Source organism: Lepidochelys kempii, chromosome 6 (genome assembly GCF_965140265.1).
Source record: "Lepidochelys kempii isolate rLepKem1 chromosome 6, rLepKem1.hap2, whole genome shotgun sequence".
Classification (NCBI taxonomy): Eukaryota; Metazoa; Chordata; order Testudines; family Cheloniidae; genus Lepidochelys; species Lepidochelys kempii.
Genome location: NC_133261.1, coordinates 106,166,675 through 106,186,714, shown reverse-complemented (window position 1 = coordinate 106,186,714; position 20,040 = coordinate 106,166,675). Strand labels below are relative to the sequence as shown.

At 38.8% G+C, this 20,040-nt stretch overlaps 1 protein-coding gene across 2 annotated transcripts in view; it reads left to right on the top strand.

The window, feature by feature from the left end:
- CLMN (calmin) overlaps positions 1-19,647 on the top strand; it is a 100,933-nt gene extending 81,286 nt beyond the window's left edge. Inside the window, exons 9-14 of one of the 2 annotated variants that reach the window (XM_073349564.1) lie at positions 525-1,892; positions 2,831-3,012; positions 3,900-3,960; positions 6,104-6,171; positions 11,196-11,354; positions 12,419-19,647. In XM_073349564.1, coding sequence (XP_073205665.1) covers positions 525-1,892; positions 2,831-3,012; positions 3,900-3,960; positions 6,104-6,171; positions 11,196-11,349 — 1,833 coding nt within the window. In that variant the 3' untranslated portion in view covers positions 11,350-11,354; positions 12,419-19,647. Of the gene's footprint in view, positions 1-524; positions 1,893-2,830; positions 3,013-3,899; positions 3,961-6,103; positions 6,172-11,195 lie in introns of both variants that reach the window. The other variant, XM_073349562.1, reaches the window with a different exon arrangement.
- The last annotated feature ends 393 nt before the right edge of the window (positions 19,648-20,040 follow it).

Here is a 20,040-nt window from a genome sequence, read left to right as displayed (position 1 = left end):
TTAATAAAGTCTCCAGTTGCATTATTCATGCTACTTATGTTTTACACCATCAATTTTTAAGGTTCGTTAATTGTATTTTATGCGTGAGGGGAAAAAAAACTCAAATTTCTTCCTACTTTTCAGATAAACTGCCCAGCTCAGACGGTAAATAAAAAAAATCAGACTAGCAGATCAATATGGTCTACAATAGATTTAGTGGACTCTTGGGTTTATTTTACTCCAGTTTCTGTATTTAATATATATTTAAAGCAGCTATCCCCATAGAGGCCGCATGGAGAGGTGAATTGAAATAATGATTGAGAACTGGGATCTCCGAATTCTAATCTGGCTGTGCCAGGGACTTGCTCTGTGGCCTTGTACACTTTAACTTTGTTAATTCAGTTTCCTGACTTACAAAATGGGACAATCATTACTTGACTAGTTCAAAGGATGATACAAGGGTTGATTAATGACTCTTTCTATAGCAATTTGAAAATGTAAAGTGATATGTAAATTACTGTTTAATGCTATATCATCCTTTACAGGAGGATTTTTCGGATCCTGATAAGAAAATCCCAGTTGAAGCCACATATGTCCATATCAAAGACACACCTTCAGAACAAGAGGGCAAGATCTTGATATTGAATGAAAATGGAGAATGTACGTACACTATTAACCATGAAAGGAGCCACTCTCCTCCTACAAAGGTTTGTGTCCACGATTTGCCCGAGGAACTCCAGTCAGAAATTGCACATGAAGAAGTTAATGACCAATTGAATCAACCATTACCAGGTCATTCACAGGGAGTCTCAGAGGAGTCATTGGTTTTGTTGTCTGCAGAAGAACTTCAGAGGCCTACCTCTTTGCAGATTACAGGATCTGTCAGTTTTGACTCCAGTTCCTCTTGGGAAGTTCTTAGTGATAAACTGATTCAGAATGAAGGGAGCATATCTGATGATCAACTGAAACAGAATGATGACCTTTCAGCAACTGTTTTGACTGATCAGAAAAATGCTGCTGACACAGTTGATTCAGAATCATTTTCTAAAAAAGAATTTACCATAAAGATGTCTCCTGAATGCAACAATGAAATTAAGGACTCACTAGTCAACGAAACATGGGATAGTTGTTCTTTGAGCCCATTATCTCACACTTCAGATGCACATACAAATGAACCAACAAATCTAGTAGAAAACACTGAACCCATAACTTCAACTTTTCTACAGGAAAATGCTTCCAAAGAAGAGGATATACGTAAATATGTTTTGTGTCTACTAGATGAAGAAATATCTAAACTTCCAGATGGGTATGAACATCTAAAACAATCACCTGTTTTTCAGACAGTACAAGATACCAGTTGTTTACCCAAGGATTCTGATCTCAAAGGTCAAATGGAAATATCTTTGTCCTGCAAATCTGAAAATTCAACCCCACCAGTTACAAAAATTCCTGAGAATCTTGATATTCATAGTGAAGGTGGATCTTCAGCTAAAATGTCACCAAATTCTTTGAAAGTTTCTGTAATTCCACACGATCTTTTCTACTATCCACATTACAATGTTCCCATATCAGCAGTTTTGGAAGCTTTTGCTAAGCCTAGTCCTGCCTCTTATGTTTCTGAAAACAGCAAAATCTGTGGTGAGCTATCAATGAATTATTTGCATGAAGGGGAGCCATTGGTACTAAACAATGAAGGAGGCATTCTGGAGCCACGTCTGCAAACCAACCTGAGTGTCTCTCCAGCAGAAATGGATGCTGAGGACACGGAAGAGGAGAAAGCGGATCCTGAGAGTCCCACTAAGTCCTTCTCTGAAAAAGTACAGGCTGCCCTAACAGGAACGAATGTGGAACTCAAGGAAGACACCAGTATATCCACAAACTCTCAAGATTCTACAAATCCAGAAAATCCTGAGGTACTCATCTTGATTTTTAAATTTCAGCCATCTACTTGCTTGTATAAGTTGGCCCCAACACCTTAATTTTACTACAAGACTTTGGAATAATTGTAGTAAATATGCTATGTCTGTTCTCCCAAAACATTGTTTACCACTGCCCTCTGCTGGATGGAATGTCAGATTGGCTCATGTGTGATGTTCTCGTAACAGCTGCAGGCCATATAATATGAGCCCTAATACTACTAGCGAATTGAGAATTTTTCATGGGATACCGCCAGCATTTAAAATAACTGTCTAATGTGTCTGTCTAGCTGACATTGTGATCATATTGGCTTATAAACCTTCTGTCATTGGGATGGCTCCTAGGTATTACAGCTGTTGCTGTTGAGGGGCAACGGCATGCTTGCTATATACAACATACAAGTGAAGACAATTCCTGCCCTAAAACGCATAAATCTAAGGGCCTGCACCTGCAAACACTCTCACACTTGAGTAACTTTACTCACACAAGTAGTCATATTAACTTGAGTGGGACTAATCACACGAGTAAAGTTAAGGCTTGTACCAGCTATACTGTTATAATTACACTGGTATAGTTAAAGTGATACACCAATCTAATTCACGATGTGGACACACTTATTCTGAAGTGATCCTTTCCAGGGGCCATGTTGTGCCATGATTTCTTATACAAAATTCCACTTTGAAAGAAATGAGGAGTTTTATTTAAGAACTGGTAGCATGATGTAGCCCTATGTGCCCCATTCAACATTTAAGCAACAACTTGCTTACTAAGAAGCACTATATTTTTTATCCTGTTGAGTGAGATCTTTATGCATTAAATGCAATTCATTGCTATGGAGAGCAGACTAGACATTAGACATCTGAAAGCTGGATCATAGCAGAGCTGTATTTATTTTTGTCATTGTCTAATGGAAAATCTCTCTCTTTTAAAACAGGTCACGGTAAACCAGTTGGAGGATACATCGTCAGCAATGTTGAGATCAGAAATAAGCAATAAAAGGAAGGAAAAAAAGAAAAATGTGATCCAAGCAGAAAACTTTCAGACTTTAGAAACGGGGACTCCACAGTTACCTGATAAACAAAAAGAAGAAATCACTGGTTATCAGGAGTTTTCCAGGTAACTAATTAACTTTTATAGAGTCTTCAATATGCCTTGATGTGAAATTGTTTTTCGGTAGTATGTTTCTGAACAAATCTCATTTAGCTAGTACATGTTATCCCCACTGGGCTTGTCTATGTTACAGTCACAAATGTGTTGGGGGAACCAGTAACAATGTGACGTTGTCATTACACAACTGGATTTGTCTACACATGCAAAGAGATTCCTAAACATGTTTAACACACAACTGTGCTGTACTTACAGTGGAGAGAAAACCACTGACACTGTGACCACTGTACTACTTTAATGGTTGATGTCCCAAATTATATCTATACATATATGATTGAAACATTCAGCTAACTCTCACTCCTGTTTCTTTTGAGTATTAGTTTAGGTGCAAGGGAATATATTTGAACAAAAATGGATTTGTGCTCGTTTTGGTGAACAGTTTAATCAGAGCTGCAACAAACTCAATAGAAATCCACTTCCAGAATCCCATTAACTCAGTTTCTCCAAGCTTTTTAACCACCATTCTAGTACCTTTCATGATAAAATAAGTTCAAAAAAGAAAACAGAGCACAAATGGTAACAGTTTAGGGATATAGTCTCACTTCAAGCTAATGGGGTTTGTGCACCTTCAACATCTATCAAGATATTGCTTTTCAGAAATAATTCAAAGTGGGAATGTCGCTAGTTTTTCATATCATGGCCAGATTTTCCAAAGCAGCCTCTGAAATTGCACCTGAACATTTTGTGCGCATAAAAACATGGATTTGAATGTGTATTTGAAGTTTTGCATATCCTGAAGATGACGTACATAAAATTGCAGGAGCATCTGTTGAGGTAAAAGCCCCTGTGAAAATTTGGCTCTGTGAAATTAAAGTTTATTTTTATTTACTTTGCAGGGTTAGCTACAGCGACTCCAATGTTTACCTCCGAAAAAGGATTCCTAATCCCACTGAAAAGGTTAGTATGAGGAAAAATGTAGTGTCTCCCATTCACTACTTCTAATTATCTCCTAAAATCACAGGCCTCGTAAATGGTAGACTGCTAATTATAAAAAGTAATTATATGTGATTGCTCAAACACAACCAAATATAAACCTGTTGATTAAATGAAAGTCATAGAATTTCTGGTTTAAGAACTAAGACATTAGGAATAAATAAAAGCTTTAAAGGAAAACACAAACAATTTTTAATCAAACCTTTCAGAGTGGTAGCCGTGTTAGTCTGTATCAGCAAAAACAAGTAGGAGTACTTTGTGGCACCTTAGAGACTAACAAATGTATTTGGGCATAAGCTTTCATGGCTTTCATCAGATGCATGGAGTGGAAAATACAGTAGGCAGGTATATATACACAGTACATGAAAAGATGGGAGTTGCCTTACCAAGCGGGGGTTCAGTGCTAACGAGACAATTCAATTAAAGTGGAAGTGGGCTATTCTCAACTGTAGAATACCAAGGGAGGAAAAATCACTTTTGTAGTGGTAATGAGGGCAATGTAATCAGGATGGCCTGTTTCAAACAGTTGACAAGAAGGTGTGAGTAACAGTAGGGGGAAATTAGTATGGGGAAATTATTTTTTGTAGTGACTCACCTACTCCCAGTCTTTATTCAGGCCTAATTTGATGGTGTCCAGTTTGCAAATTAATTCCAGTTCTGCAGTTTCTCATTGGAATCTGTCTGTCTTTGAAGTCCAGGGAGATTGAAGTGTTCTCCAACTGTTTTTTGAATGTTATAATTTGTGACATCTGATTTGTGTCCATTTATTCTTTTGCATAGAGACTGTCCAGTTTGGCCAATGTACATGGCAGAGGGGCATTGCTGGCACATGATGGCATATATCACATTGGTAGATGTGCAGGTGAACGAGCCCCTGATGGTGTGGCTGATGTGGTTCGGTCCTATGATGGTGTCCCTTGAATAGTATTTGGACAGAGTTGGCAACTGGGTTTGTTGCAGGGGTTTGTTACCAGCAACTACACACCACACAACAAAAACACTACCCAGGAACCTATCCCATCTTTTCATGTACTGTGTATATATACCTGCCTACTGTATTTTCCACTCCATGCATCTGATGAAGTGGGTTTTAGCCCACGAAAGCTTATGCCCAAATAAATTTAAGTCTCTAAGGTGCCACAAGTACTCCTCGTTGTTTTTAATCAAACCTTGTGTCATTAAGAATATCCACAAAGGAATGTCTAATCATGCAATTATACAAATTATAATTTGGGGACTACATTGTAATTTCAATATTTCTGAAGCAGTCAGTGACTCGACACTTCACTGAGGTTGCAATTCTTTGCATAGTGAGTTTTCTTTAATTCTGCAGTGACACTTTCTGCTTTCAGTAAATAGCAAGGAACATGATGTATGCTCTGTATCTTATGTGCAGTAGCCTCCCAATACCTCATTTATGACCCATCCTGCAAATTGCTGAGCATTTCATAAGTACCTCACAGGATTGGGTTTATTGGTTCAAACCTGCATTGCTTGTTGCATCATGCCACTTGACTGATGGCTCAGTCCTACGCCACTGAAATTAATAGCACAGTAGAACACAGTGGTAGACATGGTTTGTCTTGTTCTCTCAAGAGATGTTCATTACCTCACTGGGCCCTAGATTGATGTCTGTGGCACAGAGAGGCAATAGGTGGTGTTGTAGCTGCATTTCACGTTTTTGGGCTGGGACTGTGGCTCTCCCAAACACAAGGTGAAATCCAGAACTTCCTGAAGTCAATAGGAATTTTGTCATTGATTTCAGTGGAGCCAGGATTTAATGCACACACTTCATCCATAAAACTCAGCGACTCAAAGTGTGTGCAAGCAAAGAGGATTTCACCCACTGTGAATACAAAATATTGGAAACAGCAATGTCTGTGACTGTTTGTGTTTCACTATTGTTGATATCACAGGCATTGTTGCTTCCAATATTTTGCAACGGGAATGTATTAGAAGCCAAATCTCATTTTGTTGGAGTAAAATTTAGAAAGATTTTTGTACATAACTTAAAATCAGCTGCTGTCTTTGTCGCTGTCTTTGATGTTTGTTTAAGAGCCATTTGACTTTTTTCATTGTATTTTTGTTTATAAATATGTAATTTTAGGAATACATTAGTGAAAACAAACAGAAGAACACAGATGTGAATGAAAGCACAAATCTGTTAATTATCAGGTGGGTAGTGTCTTTTTCAATGCATCCAAGACTTCTAGAATCTTGTACATGCGTTCTAAAGTGAGATTCAGAACTATTCTGCAGTGGTTGAGACTGATGTACACTTTAGAAAATTATAGGCACTGGCAGGGAATAGGATTCAACACAACTCCTCACAGGTCTGAAGTACAAACTTTGGTCAGGATAGATATATGGTAGCAGATTGTCAGCCTTGGCTAGATCTTTACACATAGCAAGGGAGACTTAGAGCTGTGTTAATTGGGCAGCTGAGGATTCCCCCATGAGCCAACAGAATACCACATTTGGTGGAGGGGACATTCCAGGGCAAGGAAAGAATGGGAGAGGGTAGAGTTAAAATGTGATGTGCTCCAATGATCCTGGGCCAGTGGTCCCTAGGAGACTGTTACAGCCAGTGCATGGCCTTGTCTGTCCTGGGACGACTTTGCAGGAGTGCAGCTACAGTGTAGATAAGGCCTCTACTTGAGGCCAAAGGGGGTTTTGCATTGACTTGAGTGGAGCCAGAATTTGGCTCATAATTAGTGGTTACAGGAGTTAATTACGGAAAACACGCAAAAATGCTATTGGAAACAGAAGTGTCCAGTTCTCACTTACATGATTGATAGCGCCAGACCTTCTGAAAATGGTGTAAACAACATACCACATTATGACTGTTTGCAAAACTAGCATGAAACTTACTGCCTTTGATATCCAGTCAGATTTTCAGTAAGAAGAATGAAAGCCAATCTGCAGAATTACTTCAAAAACAAAAGAGAACATAGGGATATATTTCATTGAAAAACTGGCAAATTTATTCAAAGTTAAAATTTAAAAAGAACCACACTGAAGAAGATGCTGTGTTCACATTAGTAAAATGTGGATGGTTTGCTGTCTCTGCTGATTTAATTATGGCACTTTGAAGATGAAAAGCTCCATCTAAGTTGCAAGTGGTGGTGGTGTTTTGAATTACAGGACCCAGTGAAATCTCCCAGTTTGCAAATCATAGACTTTAAGGTCAGAAGGGACCATTATGATCGCAGGCCACAGAATCACACCCACCCACTCCTGTAACAAACCCCTAATCTATGTCTGAGCTATTGAAGTCCTCAAATCGTGGTTTAAAGCCTTCAAGGTGCAGAAAATCCTCCAGCAAGTGACCCGAGTCCCATGCTGCAGAGGAAGTTACCTGGATTACTTTTTTTCCCTTTCTTAAAAATAGGAACTATGTTAGCAATTCTCCAGTCATACAGTACAACCCCTGAGTTTACAGATTCATTAAAAATTCTTGCTAATGGGCTTGCAATTTCATGTGCCAGTTTCTTTAATATTCTTGGATGAAGATTATCTGGGCCCCCCGATTTAGTCCCATTAAGCTATTTGAGTTTGGCTTCTACCTCGGATGTGGTAATATCTACCTCCATATCCTCATTCCCATTTGTCATCCTACCATTATCCCTAAGCTCCTCATTAGCCTCATTAAAGACTGAGGTAAAGTATTTGTTTAGATATTGGGCCATGCATAGATTAGCCTTAACCTCAACTCCATCCTCAGTGTTTAGTGGTCCCACTTCTTCTTTCTTTGTTTTCTTCTTATTTATATGGCTATAGAACCTTTTACTATTGGTTTTAATTCCTTTTGCAAGGTCCAACTCTACATGGCTTTTGACCTTTCTCACTTTATTCCTACATATTCTGACCTCAATAAGGTAGCTTTCCTTGCTGATCCCTCCCATCTTCCACTCCTTGTAGGCTTTCTGCTTTTTCTTAATCACCTCTCTGAGATGCCTGCTCATCCAGGTTGGTCTACAACTCCTGCCTATGAATTTTTCCCCCTTTCTTGGGATGCAGGCTTCTGATAGTTTCTGCAACTTTGACTTGAAGTAATTCCAGGCCTCCTCCTGCCTTTAGATCCACAAGTTCTTTAGTCCAATCCACTTCCCCAACTAATTTCCTTAATTTTTTAAAGTTAGCCCTTTTGAAATCAAAAATCCTAGTCGAAGATCTCTTTTTGTTTATCCTTCCATTTAGTTTGAACTGAATTAGCTCAGGATCGCTTGAACCAAGGTTGTCCCCTACAACCATTTTTTCTATGAGGTCCTCACTACTCACCAAAACCAAATCTAAAATTGCATCTCCTCTCATTGGTTCAACAACTACTGGACGAAGGAATCCATCAGCTATCGCATCTAGGGAAATCTGAGCCCTATTATTATTACTAGTACTTGTCCTCCAGTCTATATCTGGGAAGTTAAGGTCTCCCATGATCACACAATTCCCATTAGTATTTACTTCATTACAAACATTAAAGAGGTCTCTATCAATATCCAAATCAGATCCCGGTGGTCTATAGCACACCCCAAGCACTATCCCAGGGGAGGCTCTAGTAGCTTTCTTCTTCAATGTGATTTTTGCCTAGACAGACTCTGTCTTATCCATTTCATGACTTCTTATTTCTTTACAGTCTACCTCATCATTGATATACAATGCTACTCTACCACCTTTACCTTTATTTCTGTCTTTCCTAAACAGCACAGACCCCTCAATACCTGTACTCCAGTCATGACGACTATTCCACCAGGTCTCTGTTATCCCTACAATATCTGGTTTCACTTCCTGCACCAGTAGCTCTAGTTCCTCCATTTTGTTACTTAGGCTCCTCGCATTGATGTACAAACATCTTCATTTTTGCTGTTTGGCCTCACTCACATTCTTTACCCAATTAGGTACAGACATTCTACGGCCAGTATCACCTATTAGACTGGTATCTACACTACACTACCCTTCCTCCTTACGTCCATTCTCCTACCCACGGCTGTATCCTTTCTTACTTCATTTTCTTCCCTCTCAATGTTAAAATCCAGCATGGAGATTACCTGAACATCTCCCAACCATTTCCCCCAAATTTCTAGTTTAATGCTCTCTTAATCAGTTGTGCCAGTCTCCATCCTAGAAGTCTATTTCCCTCCCTATTCAGGTGAAGTCCATCCCGAGAGAACAGTCCTCTGTCCATGAATGCCTCCCAGTGGCCATACATCCCAAAGCCCTCCTTATAGCACCACTGCCTGAGCCATCTGTTGGTCATCATAATCTTGTCACACCTTTGTTGCCCTTCTCTAGAAACAGGCAGAATCCCACTGAAGATCACTTGAGCCTCCATTTCCTTAAGAGTCTTCCCCAGCCTGGGCATAGTCTCCCTTGATACGTTCCAGCGAGAATCTACCCGTATCATTTGTTCCCACATGAAGGACAATCAGTGGATTCTTTCCTACTCCCATTAGAATCCTCTTCAGCCTCAGGTCCACGTCCTGTATCTTAGCACCCGGCAGACAGCACACCCTTCTGTTCTCTGGATCAGCTCTGGTTACAGGCCTGTCCTTCTCAGTAAGGAGTCCCCAGTCATGTAGATCTGCCTTTTCCTGGTGATGCTGCGATTCTCTGGTCTATCCCCTGTTCTCTCTGGCTGCAAGTCCTCTCGATTTCTATTCTCCCTTGCAATCCTCTGCAACCCATCCCGTATCCTCCTCGGGCTCATATTTGGTGGTGTTTTCTCCATTGACTCTTCCCCTCTTCCTATAAGACTATCTGCTCTTCTCTTCTTCCTTGCCCTCTCACCTTCAGTGAGCACCTGCTGTGCCCCTTATTCATTTTCCAACTCTGCAAACCTGTTCCTGAGCTTTATTTCTCCTTCACTAGCCCATCTTTTCCTCTGCCTGCTTCTCTTAGTCACACGCTTCCACTGTCCACTTTCCTCACCCAGCAGTCTCCCCTCAGAGTTCTTTGGTCCTGCTTCCATCTGCAAGTCTGAGCTTTTCCCTTCAGCCTCCTCATGTCTTTGCTCCAATATCTGTTCGAACCTCCTTCTAAACTCAATCAGAGTTTCCACCTGCATCTCCAATCCTCTGATCTCTTCCTCCATCAGCTCTACCAGGCAGCACTTCATGCAGACGAAACTCTTTTCAGGTACCCCCTCCAGGATCATGTATATGCCGCAGCTTCTACATCTAGTCATCTTCATTGTGTCTTCCACTGCTTGGGTCACTACCACTGCTGCCTCTGTATCTGTCATAGCCTTCCCATCTAAGTCCTGTTAGTCCAAGGAACACAGACCAAACCAAACCACCACCACCCAGAGCAAAAACAAACCCCCAACGAGTGCCAGAACACCACACACCCTTCAGTAGCCTGTCTGTTCCTCTGTCTGCCTCTCTTATTCTTCCTTGCAAACTCCCACTCAAACTCCCGTGTTTACAGCTCTGTTTGCTGGCTCCTGTGTTGGAGTTTCTCTTGTTAGTCTTTAAATTTCATTTCAGACTTTTGAGAACTTTGACCAAATAGCATCAGAGAATCCACCCGCCCTCAAGAAAAGATTTCCAATGTATGTTATCAATGTATATTTAAATTCTTCAAAACCTACGTGGGCAAGAACTTTCAAAATAAATGGCTTCATTACTCAAGTGTTTGAGACCCTTTTCAGAGGGCATTTTCAGAAGTGACTAGTGATTTGTGAGTGCCCTTCTTCAGAAACCGGAACGGGATCTGATTTTCAAAATCAGTTGTGGTTCTACCCTGTGAAAATGAAGTCCCTTTAAGATGTCTCAAGTTGGACACCCAATGTCATTCACAATTTCTGAAAATCTTAGCTTTGTTTCAATTAAAAATCCGTATTTGAACATTGCCCAATATTCATAGGTGTTTACAATTAGGGGTGGAACCTCAACTGACATAAATTGGCATAACTCCAGTGACTTCAGTGGGAGTTGCACTGATTGATGCTACCTGAGAATCAGCCCGAAGTTGTCAGAGGCTTAAAACAGTAGTGTGCATTGGCTCCTAAGAAGTGATACTGCACAACCCCCTTGTGTGCCTCACAGTTCTGATTCACTCTTTAGCTGGCTGGACTGTAAGATTAATTGAACTACTGCCTTACAGTTCTGCCCATCTTTCCATCAACAACTGCAGTCAATCTACTGCACATTTACAGTTGTTTTCCTCCCCCAACCCAACCTCTCTCTCTTCTATTTTTGTAGGAAGAAAAAAGACTTAGAGGCTCCAGAGAATGCTATTCCACCTTCTGAACCTCCATGTGTAGAGCAACCCGAGTTATTTTACTTCATTGTTTTCCTCTGGGTGCTGGTCTACTGCCTGTTGCTCCTTCCGCATCTTGTTAGCAACAAACTTTGATCTCTGTGAGTGTGGGAATAATAAAAGACAGTGGCTTGATTTTTTCATGTGTATGCATATAAATCGGTTCCTTCAGGTGAAGCACAGACAAATATAGGGCCTGATTTTAAAGCTGATACAAAGATTAGTCTTAACTTACTATTGTGCTATTTATAACGTTGTAGCACATTTTATATTGTGACATTGTGTAGATATATATATAGATATAGATATATATGAAAATTTTGTACATTTGTGCCTTGCTTTATAAAATGCTAAATAAAATGGATAATTATTATTAGAGACACAGATGATTTAGAGCTCCACTCTTCAAAAATGGTTCTTCAAAAATTGTTCCTCTGGCTACACTTATTTACCTAGGGCCATGTAGCTGTGAAAGAAGGGTAATGTGTGACTTCGTGTCAAAGCTTGGTCATCCACATGGGCAGGGCTTGAAATAAGATCTTTTCTGTATTTCCAGTGGAAATACTTTGGTAGAAGAAGCTTAACCTTCCTCCATCAATTATTCTTCCATCATGTGTTTTGTTTTCAATTGAAAGGACTTTTCAAACACATGGGAGCAGATGCTGATCTCAGTTGCACCTATAACTTCATTGACTTCAGTGAAATTGCATCAGAATTACACCAGCGTAACTGAGATCAGAATTTGGCCCATATTGTTACTGTGTCTGGGTAGAGGAATTGCAAATATAAATCTTGCTATATTTATTAAAAACCTAAAATGCTACCAAAACAAGATACTCTGTTGCACACACTTCTCCTGGGAATAATATGAGAGAACAAACAGTACATGATAGGTGTATAGTCATGCATTACTGGAAGGCACTCAGAATCTGTGGTGATGAGCAAGGAATAAGATTCTATATACAACAGAAAAACTTGCCCCAAGTCTGGAATGAAGGTGAAGGAGAGCTAATACATTTCCATTAACGAAGTACAAGGAAACATTATTCTGAGCCTTGGTACAGATGAAGTGATGATTATGAAGTTTGTCTTTTCTGCAAGTTTTCTTTTGAATTCAGATTTATTGCTGTCTTCTCATCTTTTGATATTGTACCCTCTATATTAGCAAATTGGCTGTGAAAAAAGAACGATCAAGGTAGCTGCTTACCAGAAGAGATTTAAAGGGAGGAAAGGAGAGACTTTGATAGAGGATATTTGATTATTGACATTTCTTCTTTTTATACACTACGGACAAAGAGGCCACCCTCTAAAATATCTTTCAAGGAGCATCTCTCTAAAATAAAGGATTCATCATTCACTCCAAAGCAGAAGGAAAACATCAGTTTGGATCTCTTGCCTCTTCTGCTGATTTATCTACTTCCTTGTCCTTTACATTCAGCCTCTGGATCAGCTGCATCAATGAATTGCACTTATCAGATCATGTGAAGACCCTGCCTGTGAAGACACCAAAAATAATAAAAAAAAAACCCAGCTTGTCACCTTCTGAGGTGAAAGTGCAACTCATGAGGATTATAAGCACTGAGATCAATGGGGGAAATGACTACTCGAGAAATAGATCCAGAAAAATGTCAGCAGTCTATATTTCTTCTCTCTGAAAATCTCGAGTACATATGAAGGGACTCCTATCGCCAGACAAAAAGCAAAAATCCTGGCTTGCATTTGGTCTTATTCTTTTGATCAAAAACAGCATAGAAATGGGACAGTAAACGTGTGAAGACATCAGTGATTCCTTTATAGCTTATACTGAGCTTTTTAGCCAGAATGGGAATCAGGTATAAGCTTGGGGTCGCCTACTTGGCAGTAGCAATAACTTCTACCCATGGTATTTCTGGTGTAGTCATCTGCCACCACAGGCACATTTTGACTTCACGATGCCCTGATGAGGACGTGTAATGCTGCTGGTTCAGTCTGAACATCCATACATCAGACCACAGAGTGCCTCATAAAAAAAAAAAAGGTGTTTCATGGGCATGCAGTCAACTTTGTTAGAATAAAAGGTATTTATAATTAGAGGCTGTATGTTTAAGATTCCCTTTCAGTATGCTATTTTTAGTGCTCATCTTAAATAAAAGCTCTTTGGGGACAGGGCATATATATGTACTTGAATGTTAAGCACTTCATTTGCATATGCTTTGAAGTTGTTAAAGGCTTGCTGTCTGCTGAGTATTTCCTTAGTTGCATATTGCACTAAACTATTGTATAGGTTCTTGATATTAGCTTGTTGTTACCTCTTTCAGTAACACCTCATCTTGGAGGTGCAATTGGGATTAGAGGATAATGCTGCATAGGATGATAGTTTAAACACTTGGGGTGAAATCCTGGCCCATTTAAGTCAATAAGAATATTGCCACTGATATCACTGAAGCCAGGATTTCACCCTTGGGCTCTTCCCGTCTGTCTATTATAAGGATCTTCTAGTCCTTTGCCAACATCAGACGAGAGTAGAGATGGGTCCAAGCCATAAATTTGAGAAGCAGATTCAGATCTGGACTTCACCCAAAGTTTGAGGGGAAGTAGGTCCAAAGTTTTTGGTTCAGGCCTATTTCTAGAAGAGAGATGACAGAATTGAGAAAAGTCCCCGCATAACTGGCACTTCTCTGGAGGAACTCTGGGGATCATGGATAAAGTCTCACTGCCTTTGTTAAAAAAGAAAAAAAAAGTACCACAAACCAGACAGTGAGCTGAGTACGCTTTTTGTTGATTGAACAATTGGACAATAACTGATTTTTGTATTGTGACATTTACTTCATGCAGCTATCCCTGAAGTCTGATGGGTTATTTAATAACTGGTGGCCAAAAGCCTGTGCTGTTGCACGGGTATGGCAGCTGGGCCAAGTAATCCATCATCTGTGCAGTCTCCCTATACAACCAATCAAATTGTTGGATGCAAGTTAGCAGTAGTGTAAGGGCAGTGATTGGTTGAGTCACCTCTGATATCACAATGGACTAGGACTCTGGGCATGGCATAGGTACATGCCTTACTATAGTTGTATGCTGAACAGATGTAATTTGTGAAGTCAAAATGGCTGAATACTTAAAAAATAGACAGTAAGAGGCCACGAATTCCAGTGATGGTTGAACCTGGTGATAGTCTGAAGAAGAAAAACTCATAGCCATGCTTGCATATGTTTCCATCACTTCGCACTGACTCAAACATTTTAGGTTTCAGTGACCCACACAATTACAATTCTGGAATCTTCATATTTAGATAAATATCTTGTGTTGAACTAGTACATTTTCTCCCAGAGGATCCCTTTGCACAATGAGAATCACTGCACCCACTTCTGAAGTGCAGTCAACTCTGAGGTAGAGTATAGCAGCTGTTTAACACACACAGTAACACTATACAGTAATTTAGGGCAAAAGACTTCACTTCTCTGTAACATTTGGTTAATGCTACAGGGAGACTCCTTCTCTTCATGACAAATTCTTGAATAGGTTATTTTATCATGCTCTTTCTGGTTCTTCCAAGACTCTTGAGCGTCAAGAGAAATCGCTTGGAACTTGGATATAATCTCCTGTTTCCCAAATATTCAGAAAGCTGGCATTGTTATAACAAAGAAACCAAACATCCCTCCCCAAAAACCTCATCTCACCTTGAGGAGCTCATTGGATGTCTCAAGGAAATAAACAATGTCATCCATAAAGATCATTATGATAACTCAGAAACTATATAACACAGCTTAATGCCAGTAGTGTCTGTTTTCGTAGTGGTAGCCGTGTTAGTCGGTATAAGCAAAAACAACAAGGAGTTCTTGTGGCACCTTAGAGACTAACATTTATTTGGACATAAGCTTTCATCCTTGCCAGGAAATACATGGCCACAAGGACAGCTATATTATTTTCCATTCCACCCTACTGATTGATATCTACTCAAGCAACAGATCATGCAGATTAAACCTCATATAGTCTGCAGCTGTTGTCTTAAACATCATACAGTTAATAACAGATCATTCAGATTAAACAATGCTATCAAAGCTATCCCATGAACAGAGGTGGGGCTTGGGTTATGTCCCTTTGTGTTAATAGGATGTGTACAGTTCTAGATGGACCCAGGATTTATTGAGCTGTTTTCACTGCTACAAAATTATTCAGCTGTTAAATAAGGGGACCAAGAGTAAAGAACAAAAGGTGATTCTTACTGGTGTGATTAACCTCTGATGAACTCCTTAAGGAACTCCTTATCTGACCGATCATTCCACATGCAGCATACTTAAAATGTACCAAGGCATTTTACCTGTAATTAGATGTTGTGTACTCTATTGGTATGTTGCAACCTGGGAGGCTGATCTTGAAGTCTTTACTTTGGAAAAACTCCCATTTAAGTTCATGAGAGTTTTGCCTGAAGAATGCAGGACTAGCCAGGGGTATATGATGTTTTAATACCTGGTGGGCAATGTCAGCAACAGTAAGAATGTAGGTTGGCAGAAATGAGGAGAGATTAAAAGTGGGTGATTAAAGCAGAGGACTAGGATTCTTCAATTCTGTTCCTAGGTGTGTAACATTGATCTAGTCACTGATGCCAAAGTTATCAATCTGAGTGTCTAAAGTTAGACACACAAATCCATATTTAGGCACTTAACTAAGCCCTGATTCAGGGAACCATTTAAGCATACGCTTAAACCTAGGCATGTACTTACTTAAGTGCCCTTCCTGAACAGGGATGTGTTCCTGAATTGGGGCCTCAGATTTTGATTCATGTATGCCTAAATCCTTTTTGAAAATGATATGTAGGCTCTAAATCAATTAGGCATTGTGACGCTGAGTGCAGCAATGCCTAATTACCTTTAATAATCTGGGCCTATATAAAAAAGGTTTTGATATTTAAGGAGGAAATTTCATACAAATTATCTGGCAGATTCTTACTCCATTTTCAGCTGCAAAATTAGGCATACACATTATCAAACTGAAAATTAATTCACCCCTCACCAAATAGATAATAATGGGTCAGCAACATGGGTGTGATGCATAATAGTTTCATTTGTGTAGCCTTAAAAAATACAGTCCCATTTTAAATACCATCAATATTTTTGATGGATTGAGCTCTAAAACTTATTTTAGTGGAATTTCTACAGTGTAATTGAAGTGTCTACAGAATCTTATTGAAAGCTTAAAAGTTCAGCTAAGAAAAACTGTTTTAAAGATGAAATATTATTTTGTATCACAGTGATTTATTTTATCTATATTTGAAAGCTGTAAAAACATTTTGAGTATCTGTATAATTGTATGAATGTTATACTTATTAATCATTGTAAATCATGAAAATTAATATTAAAAAAGTAATGCAATTTCATGCATAATTTACAGACATGACAAAATAACTGCAAATATGAGTCAGGTGAGTCAATGAATAGTAGTCTTGAAAAATATGGTGAATGAGCATATAAAACTGTATACAATACAATCTTTAAAACAGATGCTTTACAGTTTTTGTTTTGTGGTAAAACTTGTTGTTAAGGTTGCAAAATAGGCTAAGTGATGACCCACTTTTCTTCACTGCATCCTTAGCTTTTTAAAATAATCATTTTTGGGGCTGAAATTTTCCATGCATTGCTCAAAACACTGCTCTCATCTAAAGAAATGTAAATCCGGAATAACTCTATTGATGTCAATGAATTTATTCTGATTTTATACAGATGTACAGTGCCCCATTGATTTCAGTGGGACTTCACGCAGGTGCAGGAGTTCACCTCCACTGATCCAATTGCAGGACCAGGACCTTAAAGAAATGGGGGTCTTTTATAAGTGAGCACTTAGCAATGTAATCTAATAGTCGATTAATCTGTGACAGCTTTAAGGATTTAGGGCTAAATCCTGCCAAGGCACTGAGTGTGTCCTATGAGATCTAAGTGTCCTCAACTTCCATTGAAGTCAATAGGACATGTTGGCATTCAGCAGCTTGCAAGATCAGAACTTTATGGTGGCTTTAAATCAATTTTAAGTACATATACCATAATGCAGAATAAGAGCACCTGCCACTTTAAGAGCCAGTTCACTGAGGTCCTTATTCACTTAATAGTCTCACTCAGTTCAGTGAGTCTCCCGGTGTGAACAAGATGATTTGTTTGCATGAATAAGAGTTGCAGGATCAGAACCTTAGTCTTTCAAGCAAGTTAATGGAGACTTTTTACCTCTTCTCTCCCCTCCGCCCCCCAGCCACAAGAGAAGAAAAACAGGGAAATTAAATGCAAAAATGTGCAAATGCAATATTAAGATTGCACAGTTTATGTGGGTATCTGAAAGCCCACAAAATGCAGGAGTGAAGGTGGGACAGGTTAGCATTGCTGTAGGAACCTTACATTTTCCATTTCCTAATGTCCTTATTTATTTACTTTGCCACCTTAACACTGCAGTAAAAACGATTTTTTTTCAAGAAGCAATACTGTGTGTCAGTGATAATGCTACTTCAATGACATCTAATTTTTAATTGTTATAATCCTCTCTTCAATAAGAATACGAGTTGCAATTTTGTTTTGTTTTGTTTTCTTTTTTTTTAACAGCGCAAAACTGCCAAAGCTGTATAGTGAAGGGGTGGATCTTTAGGTATTAATTTGATATAAATGAATTAGGCATTCTGATGATACTTTCCCACATATTTTAAACAGAACCCAACAATAAGGCATGGGAGGGAAATGGAATCATGCTTCTTATTTTTAGGAACCTTGGATGATCCCTTTACTCTCAAGAGCTAAAGCCATGTTCATTTCTTGAGTGACCATCAAAGCATTGTTCTTTCACTCTGAACTCTTTGTCAGAAAAAGCGTCCTTCTTCTTCTGTAGAATTTCTGCTGTCCCCTTTCCAGCCAATGGTTATTGCTGGTAAAAGAAAATGAGAATTACACTTTATTTTCACACTCTGAAGGAAACATTAGGCTTACGTTAGCAATAGCTATCTCTGCTTAAGGGATATGAAATCACCCTTTAAGTGGTGGTTACTATATTTTTAACTTCTATATGAGAAGGAAATAAAATGGCACTAAGAGCCTGATTTGTGGTTTTACTGCCGGGGAATGGGAAACAATTTCACCTCACGAGAATACAAAAACATGCCCATTGAACAAGGACCAGATTCTGATAACCTTGCTCATGTTCTGTGGTACCTTACTCCACAAGTAGCCTCATTAGTTTTAGTGGGACTTCTTGTAAATTCTTTGGGGAGGGGCCCAACTCATTGTTTTGTGTTTGTACAGGGCCTAGCCCAATGAGGTTCTAGTCCATGACTGGGACTCCTTGGTGCTATGGTAACAAATAAATAATAATGATGTCTGGTTAGGTGCCCTCAAAACGATGACGGGTGGAGAATCTCATCCCGATGACTAAATCCATCCTTAGAAATCAGTGATCCAGTCTCTTCACTTTTTTTTTTTTTTTTGAACATGGAATAATGTATTTTTGTTTAGTCAAACCCTTCTGTTTTTAATTATAAGAATCAGACCATCTTCTTTCTTTTGTGATCTCATTATAATTGACGGGCCATAACTTAACTGGTGCTTCAGATATGCCAACACTTTCAGCTATCTTACTCTTACCTGTAAAATGAGGATGAACTTACTTAACTTACCTTTGTTACTGTTTTCCAGTTTAAATTTTAATATGTAAAGTGCTAGGTTGCTGAAGGAGTTAGAGGGACTTTTGTGCCAGAAGTAAACATGCATCAGCAAACTTAAATGAATGTACATTTATTTTTAATTAGCTCCCTTTCTTTGGCTAATTGTCAAGGATGCTGGTTATTTAAATGTGTTTGCTGCCTCACCATCAAACCAACTCTGTGTAAGTTGTTCAAATATATGGCCCTGATCATACTTTGCTGGAGATCCTCATAAATAAATTATCCAGTTTGTATTTGTGGAGAAGTCTTAACTATATCCCCTAATAACAAAGCTTATGCAGCATCACTGTGTCAAATTCTTTAATTTGGTTACATTAATGCAACTCCACTGATCTGATTGCTAGACCCGTCTCCCCATTGACTTGTTCCAGGGAGATAACTGAGTGCACAACTTGGCCCTGTTTGTTTTATAGACACACACACACTTGCATTTTATTGAATAGCGAGGAGAATTTGAAACTATAAATGGTATTAAAAAGGACATATGTATTTAAAAGACAATGAAGTTTATATATAAATACTTCTGAATATTTTCTTGGTCAGTGCTCCACCCTGAATGTTTGCAATTATCGTTCAAAGCTGATTTTTGTGAAGGAAAAATTAAGAGAAATTAAAATGTTTTGTGTATAGTTGCTACAAATAGCAAAAAGAGATTACTTTTGGAAATTTGCTCTGTAATCAGACTAGGATGCAAGAGTGAATAGTTTAAAATTTTATTTTATAAAACCTCCAATTTTGAAATAAACTGACAAAATTTCTGTACGTATCTGTTGTCTGCATATTTTCCCATGCTGAGAAATTTCTGTGCTACATTTACTTTTTCAGGAGAAACCATTCTGTTTCGAATAATGTTATTTTCATGCTAAGAGACTGTATTTGCTTGTTATAAAGAAATCTTAAGAGACAGTTTGACAAGCCGAAAACATACAGACAGTGATTGTTAGAAAACAGGAGCCTACTTTTCTCTCCCAGTCACTTTTAAAAAGGAGTAGATGTTGAGTTTAGGAAGGTGAAGGTTTACCAGCATGTAGAATCAGGTATATTGGGGCAACAAGCCTTATGTAAGCTTCCAGAAATAATTTTGCTGAATCATGCATTTTCAGAGGTGGATAAATGTC